General features: G+C 46.7%; 1 protein-coding gene across 1 annotated transcript in view; it reads left to right on the forward strand.

The window, feature by feature from the left end:
• The window catches only part of GAA (glucosidase alpha, acid), a 76120-nt gene that overhangs the window by 1333 nt on the left and 49927 nt on the right, over nucleotides 1-24860 (forward strand). Inside the window, exons 2-6 of the mRNA XM_029599183.1 lie at nucleotides 6588-7206; nucleotides 7798-7943; nucleotides 13294-13459; nucleotides 23381-23477; nucleotides 23957-24076. Coding sequence (XP_029455043.1) covers nucleotides 6588-7206; nucleotides 7798-7943; nucleotides 13294-13459; nucleotides 23381-23477; nucleotides 23957-24076 — 1148 coding nt within the window. The remainder of the gene's footprint in view (nucleotides 1-6587; nucleotides 7207-7797; nucleotides 7944-13293; nucleotides 13460-23380; nucleotides 23478-23956; nucleotides 24077-24860) is intronic.

Consider the following 24860-nt stretch of genomic DNA (forward strand, 5'->3'; position numbering starts at 1 on the left):
TTTGCATCTTCCCTCTGTCTGTGCAGGAGTGTCTGGTACCAGGGCAGGAAAGCATCCACCCTCCAGGACATGGAAAAGTGAAGCTCACAGGTAGTCAGGGGATCTTTATGTGGGCAGGAAACACCCCTTCCAGCACCGGCAAAAATGTTTACCCTGTCCTTGGCACAGAGAGGCAATTCTCTTTCTCTCCTCAGGGGTGAATATGCTGGAAGTGTGTCCTCGGTGATTTTTTGTTTCTTTTACTCACGGTTAGCAGATCTTCTGACTCTCTTGATTCTCTCAGCCTCTTTTCAGACCCAGTGCTCAGGCCCAGCGCCTCTGGTCAGCTCTCAATTGGACGCACGTTTTGGATGCGCTAATCCCACTATTGCATCGGGAGTTCGCATGTCTAAAATGCGCGTCCCATAGAGCAAGTAGCTAATGCCGCTTATCGCATGTAAATTCATGTAGATGATGCTATTAGCCATTACCCCGGGATGCAAAAGATGACCATGTGACCCTCGCGCCCCGTTTACCGTGGAAAACTTAATGCCAGCCCCGGGGATGGCATTAAGTCATTCAGCGCTTAAGGGCTCAACAGAAAAACAAAAAAACCATGGTTTCTGTGGTTCCTCCTACAAAGTATCCTCGCGATACTAAGTAGAAGGAACCACAGAAAGCTGAACGAAGACCAGATAAAAAGGCTTGACCGGGAAAACAAAATGTTTCAGGGTGCACAATATTCACGCACAATATACATGGTCCAGGCCATGTATTTTGTGCATGTATATTGTGCTGGTAGTGGGAGAAAATGGGTAAGAACATAAGAACATAAGAAAATGCCATACTGGGTCAGACCAAGGGTCCATCAAGCCCAGCATCCTGTTTCCAACAGTGGCCAATCCAGGCCATAAGAACCTGGCAAGTACCCAAAAACTAAGTCTATTCCATGTAACCATTACTAATGGCAGTGGCTATTCTCTAAGTGAACTTAATAGCAGGTAATGGACTTCTCCTCCAAGAACTTATCCAATCCTTTTTTAAACACAGCTATACTAACTGCACTAACCACATTCTCTGGCAACAAATTCCAGAGTTTAATTGTGCGTTGAGTAAAAAAGAACTTTCTCCGATTAGTTTTAAATGTGCCACATGCTAACTTCATGGAGTGCCCCCTAGTCTTTCTATTATCCGAAAGAGTAAATAACTGATTCACATCTACCCGTTCTAGACCTCTCATGATTTTAAACACCTCTATCATATCCCCCCTCAGCCGTCTCTTCTCCAAGCTGAAAAGTCCTAACCTCTTTAGTCTTTCCTCACAGGGGAGTTGTTCCATTCCCCTTATCATTTTGGTAGCCCTTCTCTGTACCTTCTCCATCGCAATTATATCTTTTTTGAGATGCGGCGACCAGAATTGTACACAGTATTCAAGGTGCGGTCTCACCATGGAGCGATACAGAGGCATTATGACATTTTCCGTTTTATTCACCATTCCCTTTCTAATAATTCCCAACATTCTGTTTGCTTTTTTGACTGCCGCAGCACACTGAACCGATGATTTCAATGGGTTATCCACTATGACGCCTAGATCTCTTTCTTGGGTTGTAGCACCTAATATGGAACGCACCTAATATGGAACGCACCTAATATGGAACGCACCTAATATGGGTGCTCGTATTGAGCGTCCATTTCCCTAACCTGCACTTAGTCACCTCTTCCAGGCGCCCGTTGCCAAGGAGGCGCTAGGGACGCACAATTTCCCCTAGCGCCCTCTTTTTAACACGGCACCTCACTTCCCTATTGCATCGTGTGCTCGGGAGAAGTGGATGGGCGCACGTTAGGGAAACGAGTGCCCGATTTTAGTCCGCCCATATTGCATTAGCCCCTGTGTCTCTGTGTCAGGGCTGAAAGCGGGAGCTGCAGATGTTGTTGAGTCTGAGGAGGTAGCAGCTCAGCTCAGGAGATTTAAACACACCATCCACATTTTCAGAGGTGTTTACTCTCTGATGGGCTTGCTTCTTCCACAGGATTTCCTGATTTCTCTAATTGCATAATAAGTTTCTCTGTATCAATACTGGGAGATTGGGGTACTATATTCAGGAATTTGGTTAAGATTTTTAGCAGTTATCTTAGTAGCTTGAGACACTGCTGGCTTCAAAGATCATCTTTTTTTTTTTTTTTTTTTTAAATAGCCTGGGCTACCAGCCCCTTCCCCCACAGCTTATGGCCATGACACAGCTGCACCCTCCTTATTCTCAGCCGCCATTACGCTTTCTGCTTCATAGTTAACCACAGGCTCATTCCCTGAACCAAGCTCCTTGCCTTCATCCCCAGCCGCTAAGTCACCTTCTGCAACATCTTCACTCTCGGTTACCACCTCTGTTTGCTTCCTGCCTGCTCTTGTCTGGACATTGTCACACTTCCACAGTGAAGACGTCGCCCGTGGTTACCCCCTGACATGGCTCTAAAGCGGCCTCATGTGGAATTTTCAATGTCCTGCATTTGCTCAATCTGAGCATGCTCAATTCTAAGTTGTGGCCATGCCTTGCAGAGCACTGGACCAGGCAAAAATGCCTTCAGCATGCAGATTTAGAGGACCCAGCTCCCTGTCTCGCACTTGTAAGCTCCAGAGAGGGAATGCCAACTTTTAATTGGAACTCCTCTCACTGAGGCATGGGGTAAACCATCCCGACGTGAGTACCATGGGGATACTCTAGTTCCGCTGATAGAGAAAATCTCTGAAGCGTGAGCAGCATTGCCTGATGCTGGACTATTAAATTGCATCAGACAGTATTAACATCTACTGCTTTGCTGGCAGTTGTGGAACTTAACTGAATCCAACTTACTACCTCTTAACTGGAACCTGCACGTTCTGTGTTGCTGGAGTGCAAGAAAATAAACAAGTAGGTTGGACTCAAAGTAAGTGAATCCTGTGGTGGTGTTTTGGAGTCGCACTGGAGGATAGAGGGACCAGGATGGAAAGTACACCCAAAGCCTACCCCTTGGAGTTTCCTGCTGAGTTTTGAGAGACGGTTGCGGTAGCAGGTTACAAAAACACTTCATATCTCCTGTTGTAGTAAACGCAGTGTAATCAAGTCTGTAACTCAAGGAAACTTTCAAAATCTTGTTATCACTATGCAAAAAGACTTGCCTTCTAAAAGACATGTTTCACCTTCTCAGATCTGAAGCTTGAAGTCTCTTGCTAATTGCTAAAAAATGGTGGCACATTTGAAGTAACTTTAACTGAAGGAGCTGACAGATGCATTCCAGAAACAAAAGTAGCATCTATAACAATACCCTCTGAAATGACCTGGTTTGCTGCTGTGTGTCTGTTTACAAAAACATCAGAGGCTTGTTCGTTTGAGAAGCAGACCTTATGTTCTTGCAACCAACAACCTTGCCTACAGCCAGCACACAGTCCTCCCGGGAAGCACTTTCTGGAAGCAGGAATCTTACCCCATCTCCACGAGTTTAAACTTCACCGTTTTACTAGGTGGAGGTTTTCCCCCTGAATTAGCCATCCTGGTCAGGTTTGCTGACCAAAGTCAGCTAAACCAACCACCTCCAGCCATCAAACACACAAAAATAAACCACAAACAGAGGAAAAACAGAGAGAAAAGCAGGAAACTTCAGTTTCTATACAAAGTGAGCACAACTCTCCACCCCAAACCTACTCAGCCTCACTCTCATAGCACTCCCACAATCCCTAGGGAGAGAGAGAGAGAAAGTCAACAACTTCCCTCAAAAGAATGAGCAGGAAAAACTCTCAGGCCAATGCAATAAGGTGAGCCCAGTCTAGCGCCCGGGTTTACTTTGGGTTGGGCGCACGTTTCAGATGCAGGATAATAGCATCTGATGCAGCAAGGAGATTAGCGCGTCCTAACCAAAGCATGTTGGATAGCATCCATCGCATTTCAATCGCATGCAAATGAAGACATTAGCTATTAGTGCCCGATACAGGAAAACCTGCCCGATGCACAATTTTTTTTACACCGGAAAATTAACTCCAGCTCTGGAGGTGGAATAAAGTTTACTCGCAGTCAAGGACTCATGAGAAACATAAAAAATGTGGTCCTCTTTGTGTTGTGATAAATGTGCCCCTTGTAGGGTAGGTTGTTTAGAGAAATTAGTATAACACTTAGTTATTTTGGGTTAGAACAAAAAACAAAAAAATGTACTGTATATAGGGATTAGTGGCACAGAGCATGATGATTAACTAAAGGACACCTTAAAAAAATGGTGGGTGATTCCTTTACTTTTGGTAAACAGGCATTGCAGATTTCTGTAACTTCATGTAGGCGATGCATTCTTGCTAGGAACGTATGTACTACTTAGACATCTGTGCACCCGATGCAATATACTTTTGAGCATCAGAAACGCACATTTCTAACCCAGCGCGCCCTTTTTTGTATACCGATTCCCTTCTCATTAGAATATTGCGTTGGGCACCCAAGGGATGTGGATAAGTTGCCCATTTTCTGCACGCCATCTCGCTGTACTGTCCTAGGTGGGACACAGGAGCTCAAGCATCAAAGTATGTGATATCCTGCATCCAGGCCAGAAATGAAATCTCACCAGGGACAACATGCACCAGGACATGACATTTGCCCCTGTTCTTCTTTCCGTAACCTGTAATATTTTTCTTGTCTTCCCCATTTATTTTAATCCATTCTATGTGTTACTTTTGCAACACCTGTAAAATTGTCATGTCAATAAAGTTATCTGAATCTGGCACAAGAGTAGGAGGGGGGGGGGGGGGGGGGGCAGAGAGAAAGGGAGATCAGAGCTTGGCATACGAGGCACCAAAGAGGGAGTCCATCTGCTGTTCCTGTAGTAGAAATGTAACCAAATGTAACCTGTCTTCGGCCTTCTAATAGGAAATAAATATCTATTTTCAAATAAAAGAAACTGTGCATAAGCAAAATTTGGCTCGTTTTCTAATCCACTGTTAGCCATGCTGGTACAGTTGGAAACATTGTGTCAGGTGACCAGCACTAAAACCTGAGACATGTCTCTGATGCGGTACCTATACTTGACTTATTACCATTTTTTATTTTTTTTTCCTACCCTTTTATTTTAATCATTCTGTTTATTTCTTTGTCAACAATGTAAAATTGTCATGTCAATAAAGTTATCTGAATCTGGCACAAGAGTAGGGGGGGGGGGGGGGCAGAGAGAAAGGGAGATCAGAGCTTGGCATACGAGGCACCAAAGAGGGAGTCCATCTGCTGTTCCTGTAGTAGAAATGTAACCAAATGTAACCTGTCTTCGGCCTTCTAATAGGAAATAAATATCTATTTTCAAATAAAAGAAACTGTGCATAAGCAAAATTTGGCTCGTTTTCTAATCCACTGTTAGCCATGCTGGTGCAGTTGGAAACATTGTGTCAGGTGACCAGCACTAAAACCTGAGACATGTCTCTGATGCGGTACCTATACTTGACTTATTACCATTTTTTTTTTTTTTCCCTACCCTTTTATTTTAATCATTCTGTTTATTTCTTTGTCAACAATGTAAAATTGTCATGGCAATAAAGTTATCTGAGTCTGATACTGTGGGGGGGGGGGGGGGGTACATGTCCCTCCAGTTGTAAATGATTAGCTGATGTACTATTTTCATACCTGTGAACTTTTGACTTCCAGTCGCCCTGAGATTACCATGGATTAGCGGGGGGGGGGGGGGGGGGGCAGCAATCTCACAGTGGGACCAGATGCTCAGAAATTTGCTCTCATAAACACTCTTACATGTTCACACTTACTTTCACTGCTCATTCTCTCACATTCTCACATGTCCATTTACACCTTTACTTCTGCCATTTTCCCACCAACACACACGTCTTTCATAGACACATGCCCACTCACTTTCACACCCATGCTCACTTGCACTCAACTCTCTCCTACTCACCTACATACACTCTCAGATCTCTTCTTCCTACACAAATACACACTCACTCACTCTCACAGACGTGCTCATTCATTCTCTCCCCCCCCTTTCAAAACACACTAGCACCAGCAGATTCTAAGTTGGGCACCTGGAGCAGCAGCAGCCTCTTCCTTCTCCTCCTGTGCTGCGGAAGTGGATGCTGCCTGTTTCTTACTCCTCGTTTGATGCACGGGCAGGAAATCGCAATGTCGATTGGCCAAGGCAAACAGGAGGGAGCGGGCAAATGGCTGGATACAGGAAACAGGCTGTGCAGGAGCAGGTGGTGTCACGAGGAAGTGAAGTTAAGAGTTAAAAAGGGCCAGAGATGGTAGAAATCCCTGTCAAGTTCCTCCTTTTTCAGCTGCGCAAGACCAATGGCGTTCCTTTCTTCTTTCCGGGTCCAAGCAGATTGGTTTTGCTGCAGCACCCAGAGATTTCCGGTATTGGCCCGGAGACCCGGTAATTCTTTTAGAATTCTGGAGTCTCCGGGCCAAATCCGGAGAGTTCACAGGTATGACTATTTTAAATTATTTTTTTTATTGAGGTTTTACATAATTCATAGGATAGAAACCAATCATTCTCTCATAATCTCGGTGGCCAGGGGCTGTTGGCTTCCCAGTGCAATAGTTGTGAAGCTGTTTGAAAGGATCTCATTTTTAGAAAGCTGTTTCTCTCCCCCACAGGTGGACTCCTTACCTGCCTGCAGGAATGGCACAGACAGGATCATTTGGAAGAGAGCTGCTGGGACCCGGGATTCTGCCTTGCAGACAGAGGGCTACCTTCGTATTGCTGGGGTGTGCCCTCTGTATGCCTTTTCTGCTGCTGACTGTCCTGTACTGGGCTCGTACTCAGGAAGCCGCCATGGGTAGCAGAGTCCTTCAAGCACCACTTCTGCAATGGGAGAAGGTGTTTAGACCTGTCCGTGCCCTTGGAGGGGGAGGAGATCAGGAATATAGGTATGAAAGTTTGCCCGAGACAGAGGCTGGGGCGGCTTCAGGTCCTCCACAGTGCAATATCTGTCCGGACAGCAGGTTTGACTGTGCCCCTGAGAAGGTCCTCACAAAAGAACAGTGCGAGGCCCGTGGCTGCTGCTATGCCCCTGCAGGCAGTGACCCTCGGCTGGGGCAGCCCTGGTGCTTCTTGCCGTCCAACTACCCCAGCTATGAAATGAAGAATCTCACTTCCACAGAGACGGGCTACAGTGCCACCCTGAGTCGTGCCTCGCCCACCTTTATGCCCAAGGACATCCTGACCCTGCAGCTGGACGTGCTGTTTGAGACTGAGAGTAGACTGCACCTCACAGTAAGTAAACGCACTGTGGCGGTCAGAGGGAGAGGAGTGGCATGTTCTCCACTAGGAGCTGCTTAAAGGGGAGGGGCCACATACTGACTGGACATTAGGTTGTTGATGGCTTGCATTATAAGCTGTAACTTAAGTTTGCAGAAGTAGCATTCACAGCCCCTGAAGGGGCATCACCTTTCAGGGCAAAATTGAAGGGAGCTCTAGTTTAGCAGGTCATGCAAGATTGTGCCAACTCTTCCCCTGTAAAGAATAAGGGATAGACTGAAAATTATCTGTCTACCTCAGCCCTTCCCCTGCAGCTTCCCCAGCTATTACAGTACTGGAAAAAGTACCATCAATATTCCTTCCATGCCACAAAAATACTGATAGATACTGTTTTTTGTATGCTCAAAAAACCCCTAATTAGAATATATGTGTATATTTATTTGTTTTTATATTCCGACGTAAAGGAAATAAACACCTAAATTTACAATTTTATAAAAGGATCTATAATGTATAATGTATAATGATAGTACTTCTGCATATTTTATACCTCCAGCATGGCCCAGAGCTGGGAACTATGAGTCTAATGGTAGCTCTCTGTGCTTTCAGATCAGAGATCCAGCTAAGAATCGCTATGAGGTTCCCATCCAAACCCCATCAGTGAGTGGCCAAGCCACCCAGAAGCTGTATGACCTCCAGTTCTTGGCCGATCCTTTCGGTCTCATTGTACGAAGGAGATCCAGTGGACTGGTTCTGTAAGTGCTTCTGTCAGGATGGTGGGATGGAGGTGGAAGGTTTGTGAGGAGCCAAATCTGCTTCAGACACCTTCAAATCAACAAGGCCCCCATGGTGAAAAGTGTTCAGGCTGCTGAGGTGGCTGATGCAGCTCTGGAACTGCAAATCAGAATATTGGTAGTTCACATTCAGCAAATCTTTCTTAGCTCTATTTATTTACTCCTCTAATGCCAGTTCATAAGTCCAGGGCTATCTCCTGGAGCTTCCAGGTGATCACTGTGGAACCTGGATGCAGGAATTTGGTCTCTGTTTTCAGTGAATGCCTAGAGGGACCCTCAGCAGCTTTTCAAATTTGTGAATCAAGCTTCTGCTTCTTAGGCCTCATCGGCTTTACGTTTGGATACAATTACAACTAAAAATTTAGTACTTGTGTTTGAAGACAAAATAAAGATCATTCAGTCTAGTTTTACACCAGCTATTGTCAGGTCTGTCTCCATTGAGTCGGATTCTGGTGATGAGTCAACATCCTCTGCTTTTTGGAATTTTTCTCTTTCTAATGAGGCTACTACAGTATCTGTCAGTAAATACTCCTGCTTTAGTAAAGTAACATCTGCTGGTCTCCTGCTATTATTAAAACAGATGAATTCTTCATCTTGCCAAGACCCTCTTCCTTTCAAACTGTGGAAGAACCCTGACCTAGGGCTTTTTCCTTATCTTACTTGTATAGTTAATAACAACCTTAATTCTGGATCATTTTCCCCTCTATTAAAGTTTAAGGTCAGGACAGTGCTAAAAAAAAGGTCTAACCTAGATCCTGATATTGTAAATAATTATAGGTCCATGTCTAACCTGCCTACCCTTTCTAAAATTTTCGAAAAGCTAGTTCTATCTCAATCAACTGATTATCTCAACAAAATATTCAACTTATACCCTAACCAATCAGGGTTCAGGAAAGGTTTTAGCACAGAGACAGCTGTTAACTGTTTTTTATCTGAGATTTTTTAAAATTTAGACAAAGGTAGAAATGCTTTAGTAGTGTTTCGTGATATGGCCTCAGCGTTCAACTCTGTTAACCACCATCTTTTGCTCAGATGTTTTAATGATATTGGCATCCGGGACACTGCATTGAATTGGTGTTACGGTTTTGGGCTGTTGCCTGGTGTGAACATCACCTGCAGGAGTGACACAGGAGGATGGGAGTAATAGCACATGATCTAGTGAGGCTGGGTAGAGTCTCTGGAGCCTGGTGCAGGATGTTAGAATTCCTGGAGCTGGGTCTCAGCTGAGAAAGGCCTCCGGTGCAGGGTGCTGGCTGAGAAGGGCCTCCGGTGCAGGGTGCTGGCTGAGAAGGGCCTCCGGTGCAGGGTGCTGGCTGAGAAGAGTCTCTGGTGCAGGGTGCTGGCTGAGAAGGATCTCCGGTGCTGGATGCTGGCTGGGAAGAGTCTCTGGTGCAGGGTGCTGGCTGAGAAGGGTCTCTGGAACTGAGAGCGTGGGAGTAAGGGTGAACTTCAGGAAAACTGGAACAGAACGTGGGTACGCGTGGATGTGAATGCAGGTAAGCGTGATCTGTTATACTGGAACTGAGTGCAGGAATGAGTGGAATCAGGATAAGCGTGAGCTGGATGAGGGGAACCAGGGCAAGTAAGACAGACAATGAGAGGACTAGACAAACCAGGACAAGGACTACACTGAACATGAAACCACAAAATGCCCGAAGGCAGCGAGGCAAGGAAGCAGGAGAGTAATAGGGCAGCAACAGAAAGGGATTCAGGGACAGAGGAGACAAGAAGGCAGGCAAGGTTAAATACCTACAGAGCAAGATCAGCAGAGGCCCAAAGGCCACAGAGCAAGGCAGGGAAGCAGGAAGCCCGAAGGCACAGAAGGCTAAAGCAGGGAGCCCAAACGAACTCGATGCCGAAGCATGGGCTAGGTGGGGTTAAATTAGAGAATTCTGGACATGGAGCAGATGGGCAAGGAAGACCGGGCCAGCCAGGGGAGTGTGCTCATGGGAGGCCTCTGGTGGTGAGGAGGTTGCACAGCAGCCGTAGTCGTAACAATTGGTTTTACTCTTTTTCTGACAGAACTTACTATGTTGATTGGGATTCAAAATCTTCATCTGTTCCTTGACTTATGTGTGGCGCCCTCCAGGGGGCTATTCTGTCTCCTACCCTTTTAAGGGCAGATTTTCAAAAGGCCAAGCGCGCCGAGCCTATTTTCAAAAAGGCCCGGCCACGCGCGTAAAGGCCATTCCCTGTACGTACCAGGATCAGTCCAGGACACCTGGGTTGTGACTCCGCACCAGTAGATGGAGACAGACTAAAACTTGTGGGCGGAGCCATATATGCCCCTGTGCCAGTCACAGCCCCTCAGTCTTACTCTGTCTCCAGTAGATGGTGCAGGTCCAGTCACAGCCCTGCCTGGCCTGCTTGTTTCTGGTGGTTGGTCAGGTTTTGATTTTGGGCTAGTTTTTGGTTAGGCCTAGTTGTGTTTATTCCAAATTGGGTTTTCCCGGTTTCTTCAGGAAGCGAAGCATCTCCGTCCTCCATTGCGTCGTCCCTGCCGTCCCGGAGCTTTCTCGGGTTCTCTCTTCCTTATGCTCGGCGCCGTTTGAGCCCTTGGAGCGGTCATCTTTGGCTGATCTCACGGTGAGGACCGTATTCCTGGTGGAGATAGCTCACGATGAAGACTGTATTCCTGGTGGAGATGGCTTCGGCACGGTGTGTTTAGGAGCTGCAGGCTCTCCCCGGGGGGAAGCCAAGGTGCCGCAGGGTCCCGCACGATGATCGTCCGCTGGCTCAAGGAGACCATTGGCTCAGCGTACGTGGTACTGGGCCAGCCGTTCCCGTGGGTCTCAGAGCTCGCTCGACACGTTCCCACACTGTGTCTTGGGCGGAATCTTCTCGGGTGTCGCCTCAGGAGCTTTGCAGGGCGGCTGCCTAGGAGTCGTTCCACTCCTTCCTTAGCCACTACTGGCTGGATGTTCAGGCTACTGATCCGGGGTATTTGGAGTGAGGGTACTCTGAGCGGGACTCTCTGCTTCCCACCCTCGGTAAGTTGGCTCTGGTACATCCCAGGTGTCCTGGACTGATCCTGGTACGTACAGGGAAAGGAAAATTAGTTTCTTACCTGATAATTTTCGTTCCTGTAGTACCAAGGATCAGTCCAGGATCCCGCCCGCAGTGCTGCGCTAAAATAACGGAGAGTCCGCTCATTGTTGTTTTCAGTATTCTGCCCCTTGGTTATTCGCTCTCCCGGTTGGGGAGTCTGGTCCCTGTAGGGGTGTTGGAGTTGTTTTCGTTTACTTACATGTTTGTATGGTTAGCTCTGGTTGTTTTATGGATTTTCTACTTTGACATTACGTATGACTGAGGGGCTGTGACTGGCACAGGGGCATATATGGCTCCGCCCACAAGTTTTAGTCTGTCTCCATCTACTGGTGCGGAGTCACAACCCAGGTGTCCTGGACTGATCCTTGGTACTACAGGAACGAAAATTATCAGGTAAGAAACTAATTTTCCTATATGAGCATAAGTGCAGGCCTTCCTGAAAGGGGCAGGCCAGGGGGCGTTTTCTGGGTGGGGTGGTCCAGGGGGCGGGGCAGGGCTAGAGGCACCTGCTCCTTTGCAGTAGCAAAAGGTAAAACCAAAAAAATAGGGGTAGTTAGGATAGGGATAGGGGAAGGGAGGTTAGGGTAGGGGGTTGGGAAGTTCACTCCCAGTCCGCTTCTTAATTGGAGCGGACTGGGAGGGAACTGGGGAAGGCCCCGATGTGTCGCTGTGCAATTTTGCAAAATTATACCCTCCCCCCCTTCCTTGTGCCGCCGACCCGGAATTTTATAACATGTGCGCGCCAGCGAGCGTATGTTATAAAATTATACGTCCATATGTGCGCACCGGGTAGCGCGCGCACATACATTTTCAATATCTACCCCTTAATGTTTATATTGTTCCTTTAGCCACTCTAATTCAAAGTCTCTGTTTTAGTTGTTGTTTTTACGCAGCTGATGTTCAGATTTTAACTTCCTTTGATTCTAAGAATCCTAAATCCTTGTCCAGCTTTTAATGCTTGTCTGTCTGATGCTTCTACTTGGCTCTCTTCTTGCACAAACTTAAAGTCAATCCCTACAAATCAAAGTCACATGGTTTTATAGAAATAAGTACCCTGAAGGCTGTCCCTCTCCCATAACGGCTGGCTCAGTGATTAAGTTGAAAGAAGCAGTTAATTCTTTTGGGCCTTAAGTCTGATTCCCTTTTAAGATTTATTCCTCATATTTTGTACTTAGTTCAGCATTTATTTTATTATCTACATTGTATATATCGTCTCCGTCCATTTTTAAACGTATCTGATTTGAAAACCCTGACTCAAGCATTTATCCTCAGCTACTGCAATGCCCTCTTTCATAGTCTTGGCTCCCATTCCATTGACCGTCTTCAATTAATACAAAATACCTTTGCTAAACTTATTTTTGGTAAACTTCAATTCGACCATGTCGTGCCTTTGTTACACAAAACTTCACTGGCTCCCTATTTCCTCCCGTATTCAATTCCAAATTCTGAGTCTCGTCTTCAAAGCATTTTGTCATCAGACACTGTATCTTTGCAACTTAGCTGTACAGTATCAGCCATCACAATCCCTTCGCTCCTCTCAGTCCAAGCTTTTAAAATTACTCTCACCAAGAGATATTATTTTGGGACGAACCCATGAGATGCGCTTTTCCTTTCTTGCCCCCCCCCCCCCCCCTGTGGAATATGCTGCCTCTCTTCTGGAGAAAGACTACTTGAAGTTTAGGAAACAATTCAAAACCTGGCTGTGTGCTTACGCCCAGATTTTAAAAGGCCTGCGTATGTAAAATCTGGGCTTTCCCTGTACTTACCCGGATCAGCCCAGACTCCTGGCTTTATTCATCCGTGCCAGCAGATGGAGACAGAGAAAGTAAAACTGACACTGCTTTATATATACCCTGATGCCACCTGCAGTTCCTCAGTATTTCTCTGTCTCCAGCAGTTGGTGACTGATGCATAAACCTGCAGTTTGTTCCAGTATTTTTTGGTCCTATTTTTGCTTTTTGCTCTGAGCCTTCCTCCCAGGGGTCGGGGTTTCTCATGAGGGATATAAAATGAGTTGATTAACTAACACCGTCCTCTGGCTCTCAGCGGGGTCCTTTCACTATTGCGCTACCCAGACCTTGACCTTGGGCTTGCACGCAGTGATGATGTTGTACTCACTCCCTTGAGGAACCGAGCTTCTGCTTTACTGCTTGCTCAGAAAAAGCCCCGGAGTGAGAGAGTTTCTGACTCGGAGCAAGTGCTGAACATGCTCTTGTATTGTAGTGCCTTAGCATGAAACTTTTCTCTCTCTCCCTTTTGCCAGTGTGAACACCACCATTGCACCCCTCTTTTTCACTGACCAGTTCCTCCAGATTTCCACCTCTTTGCCCTCCCACTACATCTTTGGGCTTGGCGAGCACCTGACCTCATTGATCCTCGACATCAAGTGGACTAAAGTGACCCTTTGGAACCGGGACATGTCACCGAGGGTAAGGGAAGCAAAGATATGGGAGCTTTATATTTTATTGAAACATAAGTAATTGCTTATTAGTCAATAAATTTAACTTCTTTTTCCTAGCAGGTAGGCAGATGGACTCACGACCAGTGGGTTTATGCTCCCCTGCCAGCAGATGGAGATGGAGCAAGCTGACATCACAGTATATATAACCCTGCAACCCCAGCCTGCCAGTATCTCCGTCTCCAGCAGATGGTGGACGTGCATCTCCCTATGGGGATTGCTTCTAGCTTATTGGAAGGAGAAATTTGAAATTCTAAATTAAGGAAAAGAAAACCCTGCTCTCCTGTGGTGATACCTGAAGGTCCCTCCCCTAGTTGAGAATTCCTGAGGTGATTTCCGTGGTCCCTCAGAGGTGTGCCTTGGTCTGGTAGCTGGATTTCCCGGCATGGGCTTAGCTGCTAGTTCAGCTGAAAGGCAGCAGGTGCAGGAGGCCGAGCATGGCGGTGACGGCAGATGGCCTCTCCCCCCACAGCCGGAGACTGTCTCTGAACTCAACCGGTAAGTGCTGAGTTTAGCTAAGGTTTAAAAAGTAACTAAATAAAAGAGAAGTTTTACCTTTGATTCAGAGACAGTTAGAGGGGTTTCAGGTCTTCCTCCGGCTCCGTGCTCCTTGTGCCATATCGACGTTTGTTCCCGCTCCCATTGGGGTTGGGGAACTGGGCAGCCTGGTGGGTTGAGTGGCCTCTGGTGGGCTAGGCCCTATGCTTAGGCTTTTTCCTTGCATGCTGCTTGGTAAGCCACAGTGGCGTTTTTCGGTCACTCCTGTGCATGCTCCTCTGCCCTCTACAGGCCGTCGGTGTGCTCTGTGCACACGTTGTGCACTTGGTTTTTGGGTACGCTTTTTAAGCTGCACAAATTTTACACTGTTCACATGCTTAGCTTGGCGCACAAGTTGTGCGCGCGCCTTGCCGTACTTTCTTCTAGGCCAGGGGTCGGGAACCCATGGCTCGCGAGCCAGATATGGCTCTTTTGAGGGCTGCATCTGGCTCGCAGACAGTCGCCACACTTTCCCGCTGACCCAGCTGCTCCCCAGTCCTCCTCCGCCCGGGCTTAAAATGCTGTCAGCCCGGGCGGAACGCGGCAGGACACCTGGAGTCAGCGGCACCGGCGTGCTCTCTTCTTCCCGCCCCCCCCCCCCCCCGCGGCCCGGAAGAGGAAGTGGAGCGTATCGGGTGCGTGCGCGGCAAGAAGAGGCCACGCTAGTGCGCTCGGCATCGGCCCGAAGAAAAGAAGACTGCAGCGCGGCTCGGAGGAAAATGAAGAGGTTCAACCGCGGCCGATGGGACTCCGCCTCCGTGAGGGCTGAAAATGAAGAGGTTAGCGTTGGGAGGAGGCTGCTGCTGCCGCGAGTTCCCGGGGTGGGGGAGAGAGAGAGTGAATGAGCGAGCAAACACACATGCTTGCTCGCTCATTCACTCTGTCTCTCCCCCATCCCCACCCCGGGAACTCGCGGCAGCAGCAGCCTCCTCCCAACGCTAACCTCTTCATTTTCAGCCCTCACGGAGGCGGAGTCCCATTGGCCGCGGTTGAAGCTCTTCATTTTCCTCCGAGCCGCGCTGCAGTCTTCTTTTCTTCGGGCTGATGCCGAGCGCACTAGCGTGGCCTCTTCTTGCCGCGCATGCACCCGATACTCTCCACTTCCTCTTCCGGGCCGCGGGGGCCTGTGTCTGTGTGTGTGATTGCATGTATGTGAATGATTGAGAGCCTGGGGGCCTGTGTGTGTGTGTGTGTGTGATTGCATGTATGTGAATGATTGAGAGCCTGGGGGCCTGTGTGTGTGTGAGATTGCATGTATGTGAATGATTGAGAGCCTGTACATGTGAAAGAGAGTATGTCTGTGATTGAGAGCCTGCCTGTGAGAGAGAGAGCATGAATGTAAGTTTACCATTGGGAACCTGTATGTGTAAGTTTGTGATTGAAAACCTGTTTGTGTGAAAGAGTATGTGTGTATGATTGAGATCCTTTGTGTGTGAGAGAAATCATGTGTATGTATGATTAAGAGCCTGTGTGTATAAGTAAGAGAGAGATCATGTGTGTCTGTGTGTGATTGAGAGCTGGTTTAGGTGATGGAGTATGTGATTGAGAGCCTGTGTGTAAATGAGAGAAAGAGAGGACATGTTTGTAAGCATGTGAATGAGAGTCTGTGTGTGAGAGAAAAAGACAGCATGTATTTATGTGATTGAAAGCCTGTGTGTGTGTGTAAGCGTGAAAAGATAGACAGCATGTGTGTAAATGTGTAATTAAGAGCCTATATAAGTGAGAGAAAAAACATGTGTATATGTGAGTACTGAGAGCATGTGTGTATAGGTGTGTCATTGAGAGTCAGTGTGAGAGAGAGCACTGGTATGTGACTGAGAGAGGAGAAAGTTCCAAGCAAACCACCCCACCTCCTGCTAATTCAGAACAATCTCAGGACACCTGGATATCAAACATTCCCAGTTATGCAGAGCAAAAAAAATTTTGTATCCTTATTATTTTTCATTACTGAGTCTTTGTGTCTGCTATTTTGAAATATTTTGTTGGTATCTGGAAATGTTTTATATGAGTTTTTAATTATTGGATATTCCACTCATCAGCTGTTTCAAAATATGTTCTTTTTGTTAGTACAGTTTTACTGCTGATGATTTTATATTTCTTGATTTGTTTTATAAGGATGGGTGATGTTTCTTTTTTCCTTTGTTACACTGCATACAGAGACTCTGGCTTGTTGCAGTTTCCAATTCAGTTTTTTCTGCATGCTTCTTGTTATGCGTTTTGGTTTCTTTATTCTGTTAGGTGAGGGACAGCACGTGATTCAGGTGAGGTTTTCTGCTGGCGTGTAGTTTCTGTGTAGGACTCTATAGCAGCCTGACTTGGTCCGTTTTCCTAATAGGAGATGTATTAGTGTCTTAAGGCCTGGTGTAATATTTTCAGAGACTTATTGTACTTTAAAAGTGTGATCTTACATAAAATGCACACATTTACTTGTATTTAGTTTTAAACATATTGTATGGCTCTCATGGAATTACGTTTTAAAATATGTGGCGTTTATGGCTCTCTCAGCCAAAAAGGTTCCTGACCCCTGTTCTAGGCGCTTATTTTTTGTGTGCATTCCCCTTTCAGTGTGAGCCGTTCAGACGCATGTTTACTGCCACGACAGCGCCAGTAAGCAAGAAGCCTAAGCGTCTTCCTATTTGTGTTGCCTATCATATTAGGGTTTTTCAGCCTGACCTGGCTTCTGCTCAGATGCCCAGGAAGAGTTGTCTTCCTCAGATTTTGCTATGCCTGGTTCCTCCCATTCTGATGATGGCTTGGTCACAGCCTTGACTGGGGGGATGCCAGATTTTGGTTCTCCGTTGACTGGCTCCTTCACAGGCGAAGGCAGTTCTGTGTGACCAGCTCCAGTTCCTTCTAAGCTCGGTCTGGACCCGGCTGCTTTTTCTTGGGTGGAATTATTTCAAGGCTTACAAGCTTTTCTTCAGGCGCAGACCTCCGCTTTCACCCATTCCTGTCAGGTCTGACCCTCAGCCGGTGGCTCCCTCCTCTTCCAGTCCTATGCTTAGGCTCCGGAGCTTGCCTCAGCTCCCTGTGGGTGTTCCCAATAGGAATCCGAATGGCACTGAGGTTGATCCTGATTCCCTGGAAGATGGGGAAATTCCTCCAGGGCTGGAACCATATCAAACCACATTGCGGTTCTTTCATAGAGATGAACTGCTGGCCCTGATTTCCCAGACCTTGAAGCAACTGGGAGTCCCTGGTTCGGATGCTATGTCAGAGCTGAGGAAGAATCCCATTGTGGTTTCCTTATGTAAAGCCTCTTGTTTTTGCCCTGTGATGGATGCCATTCAGGAATTGATTGATCTGGAACGGGATGAACCAGAGGCAAATTTTAAAGGGGGTCGGACATTGGAAGGCCTGTACCCGCTGGATCTGGCTGTGAGAGAGCGTTTATATTTTCCCAATGTGGATGCTCTGATATGTGCCATCTCTAAGCTGATGACTATCCCCATAGGGGGAGGAGTGGCCTTGAAGGATGTACATGATACAAGGATTGAGGCTATTAGTAAGCAAGCCTTTGAGATGGTGGCTATGCCTTTACAGATTACTTCCTGTTGCACCTTAGTGGCACAGTCTTGTTTGCTTCTCTCTCAGGAAGTTGAGTCTGGAGGGAATTCCAGAGCGGTTATGGAGCCTGTGGCTGCCTTTTTAGCAGACGCAGGCTGTGATTTGGTCCGTACTTCAGCCAGAGGAGTGGCTTCAGTGATAGCGGCCAGGTGTCAACTCTGGTTGCGAAATTGGCTAACTGATACAGCCTCCAAAGTCAATCACCAAGATGCCCTTTAAAGGCTCGATCTTGTTTGGGAGCGAGTTGAAGAAACTGGCCAGAAAGAGGGGCGAGTCTCCAATTCCTCTATTGCCGGAGGATAAGAAGCAGTTACAGCGCCCCTTTGGTATGAGGGGCTATCTCCGGGGTTCCAGGTGCTTTCGTCCCTGCAGAGGGTCAGTCTTTCAGCAGACTCAGCCTTTTGGTAGATCTCAGTCCTTTTGTCCCCGACAGCACAAGAGAGGAGTGGGCTTGGTGGCGGACCTTCCTGAGCTTCCCAATGACGTTTTGCTGACCCACCTTCCGGAACAAGAGATAGGGGGACGTTTTTTGTCTTCTGTCAGAGGTGGGTCGAGATCACGTCAGACCAGTGGGTCCTGGAGGTGATGTGAGAAGGATATGTGCTGGAATTTCACAGTATTCCTCAGGACGTGTTAATGGTATCCCCTTGCCACTCCCCACAGAAGAAGCAGGCAGTGGTGTTCAGGCTGAGGGCTATGGTTCTGGTGCCCAAGTTTCAACAAAGTATGGGGCAATATTTCATTTATTTTGTTGAAAGAAGAAGGGCTCCTTTCGTCCCATCCTGGATCTCAAGGAGGGTCAACCATCATTTGAAGGTACTCTTTTTCGCATGGAACCCTTAGGCTCTATGATAATGGTGGTGCTTTTGGGGGAATTTCTGACCTCTTTGGATCTTTCAGAGATTTATCTTCATTTTCCCATCCAATTGGAACACTAACACTTTCTACGCTTTGCGGTTTTGGGGCGCCATTATCAGTTTCAGGCGCTGCCCTTTGGTCTAGCCACCGCTCCCAAAACATTTTCCAAGGTTATGGTGGTAGTAGCAGCGGCCTTGCAAAAAGAAGGGAGCCTGGTGCACCCGTATTTGGATGACTGTCTGATTTGAGCCAAGTCTTAGGAAGAGAGCCGCCTGGTGACATGCAAGTTGATCTCCTTATTACAGGAGCTCAGTTGGGTGGTGAACCTGACCAAGAGTAATCTTCAGCTATCCCAGTCGTTGGAGTATCTGGGGGTCTGGTTCATCATGTGCAGGGCAGCGTTTTCCTACTGGAAGTTCAGATTCAGAAATTGAAATGTCAAGTGCATCAGTTGGTGAACACCATACACCCAATGATATGGTCATACCTACAGGCACTCAACTTGATGGCAGCTACCCTAGAAGCGGTGCTATGGGCAAGGGCACATTTGCATCCTCTTCAGTGCTCTCTGCTATCTTGTTGGAACCCGAAGTATCAGGACAATGTGGTTCTGCTCCACTTGCCGATGGAAATCTTCTCCCACGTCCAGTGGTGGTTGCAGGAGGATCATTTGAGAAAGGGAGTTCCCTTGTCCTCTCCGACCTGGTTGGTTCTCACGACAGATGTGAGTCTCCACGGTTGAGGGCTCACTGTCTGGAGTTAATGGCCTAAGGGCGTTGGAATATTGAAGAGTCCCGTTGGAACATCAATTGCCTAGCAGTTCAGGCAGTATGGCTGCCACGCTTGCACTTCAGCCACAGGCTGCGGGATCAAGAGGTTTGCGTGATGTCAGACAACGCAACAACAATGGCCTAATTCAATCGCCAGGGAGGAACAAAGAGCCAGCAAGTATCACAGGAAATAGACCAGCTTATGGAATGGACAGAAGGTCATTTGGAAATTATCTTGGCCTCTTACATTGCAAGAAAAGAGAACGTAAGATTGGACTTTCTCAGCAGGGAGAGTCTGGACCCAGGAGAGTGGATGTTGTCAACCAAGGCACCTCAGCTGATTGTGGATCACTGGGGCCTTCCGTTCCTAGACCTGCTGGCGACTTATCACAATGTGAAGGTTCCTCGATTCTACAGTCACAGGAGAGATCCATGATCCCTGGGAATAGATGCTCTCATACAGGTCTGGCCGGAAGACAAATTGCTTTATGCCTTTCCTTCGTGGCTCTTGCTGGGCAAGATAATTCACAAGATCAAAGGCCACATGGGGCTAGTACTCCTGGTGACACTGGACTGGCCCAGGTGTCCATGGTATGCAGATTTGCGAAGACTCCTGGTGGAAACACCCCTTCGTCTTCTGCCGCACATGGATTTGTTACATCAGGGACTGGTTCTTCAGAAGGATCTGACTCTGTTCTGTCTTATGGTTTGGCCCTTGAGAGGGCTTGTATGTTAACACATATTATCCTCTGCGGTGATTACCACCTTACTCCACGCTTGCAAGTTTTCCAGTTCCTTGGCTTATGTGCGGGTTTGGAGAGTTTTTGAGGTCTAGTGTGAGGCGCAGTTCAGTTAAGATCCCACTCATTCTAGAATTTTTTCAGGATGGGTTGAATAAAGGATTGGCCCTTAATTACTTGAAAGTACAGGTTGTGACTCTTGCCTGTTTCAGAGGCCCAGTGAATGGTGATTCCTTGTCGTCTTATCCTGATGTGGCCCATTTTTTGAAGGGAATGAAGTATCTTAGGCCACCCTTAAGGTTACCATTCCATTGAGGAGTCTTAACTTGGTGCTGGATGTTTTGGCGGACCCTACGTTCTGACCACTGCATAGCCTTTCCTTGCAGTTGTTGACCTTGAAGACTGTGTTCCTGGTGGCTATTTGTTCAGTGCATCAGATTTCTGAGCTGCAGGCCTTGTCTTGCCAGGAGCTGTTCCTTCGGGTGACTCCAGGGGCCTTACAGCTACATACTGTTCCATCCTTTTTACCCAAGGTAGTCTCGGACTTTCATTTGATTCAGTCTGTCTACTTGCCATCCCTGGATAAGGTCAGAGATGCGGAGGAGTATCGCCTCTTGCGCTCCTTGGATGTCAAGCAACTTGTCGTGTGGTATCTAGGGGTTTCTGAACCTTTTAGAAAGGTGGATTGCCTGTTTGTTCTCCATGATGGGAGTAAGAAGGGTGCTCCGGCTTTGTGGGTTACCATAGCTTGTTGGATTAAGGAGGTAGTCACAGCTGCGTATGTGGATGCTGAAAAGACATTGCCTACTCAGACTAGGGCTTATTCCATTAGGGCTCAGTCAGTGTCATGGGCAGAGGTAAGTTTGTTGTCTCCCATGGTATCTGCCGAGCTGCAACGTGGTCCTCCTTACACAACTTTTTCCAAGTTTTATCATCTGGGTGTGCAGGCCCTGGAGGATATAGCCTTTGCATGTGTGGTGTTGACTGGACCGCGGGCAGCCTCCCACCCTTTTGGAGACTAGCTTTGGTACATCCCACTGGTCCTGAGACCATCTGTCTACACGCTAGGAAATGGAGAAATTACTTACCTGATAATTTCATTTTCCTTAGTGTAGACAGATGGACTCAGCTTCCCGCCCTTGGCTGCCGCATGAATGTGTCAGTAGTCCTCCTGTGGGGTTCTGAGTCCCAAGGGATTACTGGTAAGTGTTCATCCAGTCCCTAGCTTCGGGTACCTAGAATCTTACGTGATTTCAGTGTTTACGGTTGGTTGAGTACAGTTCTGGTTACGTGTTTTTAATCATTGTACTTAATCAAGTTTTTTGCTAGTCCACAGTTGCTTTTGAAGAGAATACTGGCAGGCTGGATTCACTGCAGGGTTATATATACCTGACATCAGCTTGCTCCATCTCCATCTGCTGGCAGGGGAGCATAAACCTTGAGTCTATGTATCTACACTAAGGAAAATGAAATTATCAGGTAAATAATTTCTCCATTATTATCTTATTTTAAATAAATATTATTGTATTATGTTGTCAATGTTGATGTATTGTTTAATTAGGAATGTACATTTTATAATATACTTTGATCAACAATGTTTCACTAGTGCAGAATATAAGAATGTTTAAATAAATACATTAAAAATGGGAGTAGGAGCAAGACTTGCAGCGTAGAGAAACAGAAGACAGTACCTCTCATTGGTAATAAATGCAGCATGTGCAACATTAACATAAGAACATAAGAAATTGCCATGCTGGGTCAGACCAAGGGTCCATCAAGCAGCATCCTGTTTCCAACAGAGGCCAAACCAGGACACAAGAACCTGGCAATTACCCAAACACCAAGAAGATCCCATGCTACTGATGCAATTAATAGCAGTGCTATTCCCATATAAACTTGATTAATAGCAGTTAATGGACTTCTCCTCCAAGAACTTATCCAAACCTTTTTTGAACCCAGCTACACTAACAGCACTAACCACATCCTCTGGCAATTAATTGTGCATTGAGTGAAAAAGAATTTTCTCCGATTAGTCTTAAATGTGCTACTTGCTAACTTCATGGAATGCCCCCTAGTCCTTCTATTATCCGAAAGTGTAAATAACCAATTCACATCTAATCGTTCAAGACCTTTCATGATCTTAAAGACCTCTATCATATCCTCCCTCTGCCATCTCTTCTCCAAGATGAACAGCCCTAACTCTTCAGCCTTTCCTCATAGGGGAGCTGTTCCATCCTCTTTATTATTTTGGTTGCCCTTCTCTGTACCTTCTCCATCGCAACTATATCTTTTTTGAGATGCGGCGACCAGAATTGTACACAGTATTCAAGGTGCGGTCTCAACATGGAGCAATACAGAGGCATTATGATGTTTTCCATTTTATTAACCATTCCCTTCCTAATAATTCCTAACATTCTGTTTGCTTTTTTGACTGCTGCAGCACTCTGAGCCGATAATTTTAAAGTATTATCCACTATGATGCCTAGATCTTTTTCCTGAGTGGTAGTTCCTAATATGGAACCTAACATCATGTAACTACAGCAAGGGTTATTTTTCCCTATATGCATCACCTTGCACTTGTCACATTAAATTTCATCTGCCATTTGGATGTCCAATCTTCCAGTTTTGCAAGGTCCTCCTGTAATGTATCACAATTCGCTTGTGATTTAACTACTCTGAATAATTTTGTATCATCCGCAAATTTGATAACCTCACTCGTTGTATTCCTTTCCAGATCATTTATAAATATATTGAAAAGTACGGGTCCAAGTACAGATCCCTGAGGCACTCCACTGTTTACCCTTTTCCACTGAGAAAATTGGCCATTTAATCCTACTCTTTGTTTCCTGTCTTTTAACCAGCTTGTAATCCACGAAAGGACATTGCCTCCTATCCATGACTTTTTAGTTTTCTTAGAAGCCTCTCATGAGGGACTTTGTCAAACGCCTTCTGAAAATCCAAATACACTACAGGGAAACATGTCAGTCCAATGTTGGGAGAGGATCTCAATGGTCAATTCTGACTCACGCCTTTTGAAAATCCAAATACACTACAGGGAGACATGTCAGTCCAATGTTGGGAGAGGATCTCAATGGTCAATTCTGACTCATTATCCCAGAGCTCCTGAAGTATCCCTGTGCTCAATAGTTCAAGAGCCCCAAACCACTTGGGTTTTCAGGATATCCACACTGATTATGCAGGACGTATATCTGCATGCACTGCCTTCCGTGATGGATTAGATTCGTAAAGCTGGGTCAGTAGCCAGCCCAGGTATAAGAAAGGTAGCAGAGAATCCTGAGAATTTCTTACTGAACACTCAATATCTGCAATAGGGGGTGGAGGGAGGGAGAATTCTGATTGCACCATAATATTCCAGGACCTGAGTCCAATATGAACTGACGCTGTGCTCTGTGATTTTAGCCAAATGGCAATCTCTATGGCTCCCACCCTTTCTACCTTGTCATGGAGCAGGACGGTTCCTCACATGGGGTTTTCCTGCTGAATAGCAATGCAATGGGTAAGTACCCTCAGAGGCCTGTTGTTCAGTTCTGCCCATACTGTTTAGTTTGAAAGCTACAGATGGAAGGTGTTATGTGTCCCAGGAAGATACGTGAACACGGGTTGAGTGAGTCTCGGCCCCGGGATCAAGGGTGCATCATATCTTGCTTCCCAAGGGAAAGGAGTTTCCTGTTGCCAGATTAGTGCATGCCTAGCAAAGGCTGAATAAGGTAAATTAACAACCTTTGACAGCAAGGTAATTCTAGTTTAGTTATAGGGATTGCTGCAGGGCAGGAGTGAGGTGCATTGTCAGAGCTGTGTGTGAGGGTCTCAGTACTGAAATAGCAGATGGTGCTGCAGGGCAGGAATGAGGTGTACTGGCAGGATCAGAACTAGAAAAGCAGGCTGAGCTGCAGGGTGGGAGTGAGGTGCATTGACAGTGCTGGGTGTGGTGTTTCTCTCTCAGATGCCAAATTAATGCTGGTGTCTTTTTCCCAGATGTGGTGTTGCAGCCTGCCCCTGCTCTTTCATGGAGAACAACTGGTGGAATCCTGGATTTTTATGTCTTCCTGGGCCCTGAGCCTAAGAGTGTGGTGCGGCAGTTCCAAGATGTGATTGGTGGAGTATCTTTATACAGTGACTCTCTGACCTGTTCAGGCTTTCCAATTCTGCTCCCAGGGGCCTTTTTTTATAGATTGAGTGACTCAATGTGCCGCAAAAATTCACTTTTCTCCCCACCACTCCCTGACTACACCTTAGAACAAATGGGATTTACATGGATGTATCTCTGCTCTTGGCATGAAACAGTTAAAAGGCAGCAATGGTTTAGAGCCACAGTAAAAGCTGTGATACAGACACACACACAGGAGTACAGAATGGGAGGGTAAGGATGGAGAAGACACATAGTGAGAATGTAAAGCTTTGAAAGGAAGAGAGACAAACACAGAGCTCAGAATAGTAGAGTTTTGGATGGAGGAGACACGCAGAGTTCAGAATGGGAGGGTTTGGATGGAAGAGAGACACACAGTGCAGAATGGGAGGGTAAGGAAGGAGAAGATACACAGAGCGCAAAATGGGCGGATTTGGATGGAAAAGAGACACACAGGCTGATGCAATATCGACTTGCATAAAATGGGCACTCATGATTAAGCGAGCGCTTTCCTAACATGTGCTCAGCCACCTCTACTGGGCACATGATGCATTATTTAAATGAGGGGTCATGCTAAAAAAGGAGGCACTAGGGGAAAATTGTGTGTCCCTAGCATTTCCTCGGCATCAGGCGCACAGGAGAGTTGGCTGTCAGTGCGGGCTGGGAAAATGGACACTCAATATGGGGCGGATTTTAAGAGCCCTGCTCGCCTAAATCCGCCCAAATCCGGGCGGATTTAGGTGAGCAGGGCCC

This window comes from Rhinatrema bivittatum, chromosome 4 (genome assembly GCF_901001135.1).
Source record: "Rhinatrema bivittatum chromosome 4, aRhiBiv1.1, whole genome shotgun sequence".
Lineage (NCBI taxonomy): Eukaryota > Metazoa > Chordata > Amphibia > Gymnophiona > Rhinatrematidae > Rhinatrema > Rhinatrema bivittatum.